At 48.6% G+C, this 2,357-nt stretch overlaps 1 protein-coding gene across 1 annotated transcript in view; it reads right to left on the bottom strand.

Moving 5' to 3' along the window:
• Nucleotides 1-2,357, bottom strand: part of LOC119419435 — a gene marked incomplete at its 3' end in the record, with an annotated part of 25,929 nt that overhangs the window by 14,293 nt on the left and 9,279 nt on the right. The window contains 1 exon segment of the mRNA XM_037686776.1: nt 1,700-1,896. Within this exon segment, the coding sequence (XP_037542704.1) occupies nt 1,700-1,896 (197 nt within the window).

The raw sequence follows: 2,357 nt of genomic DNA, 5'->3' as shown, positions 1-2,357 counted from the left end.
GTTCCAGGAGCAGCTGGTGGTTCCAGGAGCAGCTGGTGGTTCCAGGAACAGCTGGTGGTTCCAGGAGCGGCTGGTGGTTCCAGGAGTGGCTGGTGGTTCCAGGAACAGCTGGTGGTTTCTGGAGCAGCTGGTGGTTCCAAGAACAGCTGGTGGTTCCAGTAGCAGCTGGTGGTTCCAGGAGCAGCTGGTGATTACAGGAGAAGCTGGTGGTTCCAGGAACAGCTGGTAGTTCCAGGAGCGGCTGGTGGTTCCAGGAACGGCTGGTGGTTCCAGGAGCGGCTGGTGGTTCCAGGAACAGCTGGTGGAGGAGCTGGTGGTTCCAGGAACAGCTGGTGGTTCCAGGAGCATCTGGTGGTTCCAGGAGAAGCTGGTGGTTCCAGGAACAGCTGGTGGTTCCAGGAACAGCTGGTGGTTCCAGGAGCAGCTGTAGGCTGGAGGACAGCTCAGATGTTTGGATCAAAAGCAGCTGCAGGAGCAGTGATGAACCAGCAGCTCACTCACAGACTGTTAGAAGTAAAGATGGGCAGAGGTTCAGCTGTCCAACACTACAGGAACTCTTTCAGAACCAAAGTCGTGAACAAAGACTTTAATCTCCATCATGTCCAGCCCATAATCTGATCCACAGAGGACGAGGCCCTCAGGGGCCACAGCATTAAATCAGGTCTGGTTCTGTTCACAGATGTGAACACTGTCCAGAACCAATGCCATCTTCTCTGGACCAGGGCTCGTTTCTAATGGACTGAGGTGAGCCCAGAACTGTTCTGAGGTCAGATGGGTCCAAACCACTGAGGCCACGCCCTCTGTACTGAAGAGGAGAGGGACCATTAGTTCAAACAGCTGCCTCTCTGATGGTATGGGGGTGCATTAGTGCCTGTAACATCTGGACAGGCTCCAAGAATGCAGGAAGTGTCTGCAGCTTTTAGAACTTCTGCTCCATCAGATGACGTGTTGTTCAGAGAACGTCATATTTCAGCGAGGTGATCCTAAGCAGGTTAGATGTTTACTACCTTTCACTGTCAATCAAATGTGAAAATACGACATTTAAAGTTCTTCTTGTTCCTATTTTGCTCCACGCAACTCAACTTGTCTGTTGTTTTGATCTTTCTCAGGTAAAAAACTCATTTATTCAACTTGGCTTTTAACACCAGCGGGATCTAGTTTTTAAATTTTGTATGCTTTTAAAATGTATGTTTTTAACACCAGCAGGATCTAGTTTTAAATTGTATGTTTTCTGTTTTTAAACTGTTTTTATTTCCACTTTTATTATGTTGTGTTTTAATGTACAGCACTTTGTGTCAGCTATGGTTGTTTTAAGGTGCTTTATAAATAAAGTTGGTATGGTATGGTATGGTATGGTAAAAAGAAGAAAAGCAGAAGAGACCTTCTCACATCGCGTTGCTCCAGAACCGGGTCAGGACGGGTCTCAGACGGGCTGAGAAACGTGCTGCTCCTGACCCAAACATTCAGAAACTCTGAGCGCTCCTCCTGCACTAATGACCAGAGGAGAGTTTTAATCAGTGTTCAGAGTTCACGGGGAGTGCAGAGGCCCGGCGGGTCCAATTCATGGATCCGTGTTTAGGTTCTGAGCAGGACGGTCCGCCTCTGCTCACGTGGAGGAGGTTCAGAGGAGGGCCCGACCCGCCTCCAGATGTTCGGTTCGAGCTGCGGTCATGTCCTCAGCCCTGAGTGTGAGACGTACCGGGCACTTCCTGGATCTCCACCCGGCTGAAGTCGCAGGTGACGTCCGGCAGCAGGTACCGCCGCGGGTCGCCCAGCTCGTACACCAGCTGCTCCGCCGCCGTGCCGAAGGACACCAGGCCGCCGGTCCTGGGAGGCTTGGAGAGGACCAAGGTGCCGTCGGGCCAACACTGCACCACCGGGAAGCCCACGTTGTCCCTGAAGGCGGAACAGGATGAGCATGAGGTTCTGACCCGATCCGGACCGCAGCTTTAGATGAGTCAGTTATTAAAGAGCAGAGCTGCCGGCGCCGCTCCAAAACAAAAACTAACGTTTAATAATGTTGATAACATGGTTTACTAATGTTTCCTGTGTTCAACATGTTTTACTGACGAACTTCAAAATAAGAGAATAAAAACTAGAACATCAAAATACAAACCGGATTCCAAAGAAGTTGGGACACTAAACAAATTGTGAATAAAAACTGAATGCAATGATGTGGAGATGGCAAACGTCAATATTTTATTCGTAATATAACATAGATGACAGATCAAAAGTTTAATCTGAGTAAATGTAACATTTTAAAGGAAAATATGTTGATTCAAAATTTCACAGTGTCAACAAATCCCAAAAAAGTTGGGACAAGTAGCAATAAGTGGCTGGAAAAAGGAAATTGAGCA

This window comes from Nematolebias whitei, chromosome 1 (genome assembly GCF_014905685.2).
Source record: "Nematolebias whitei isolate Nwh7 chromosome 1, NemWhi1, whole genome shotgun sequence".
Classification (NCBI taxonomy): Eukaryota; Metazoa; Chordata; class Actinopteri; order Cyprinodontiformes; family Rivulidae; genus Nematolebias; species Nematolebias whitei.
This window is presented reverse-complemented; position numbering and strand designations above follow the sequence as displayed.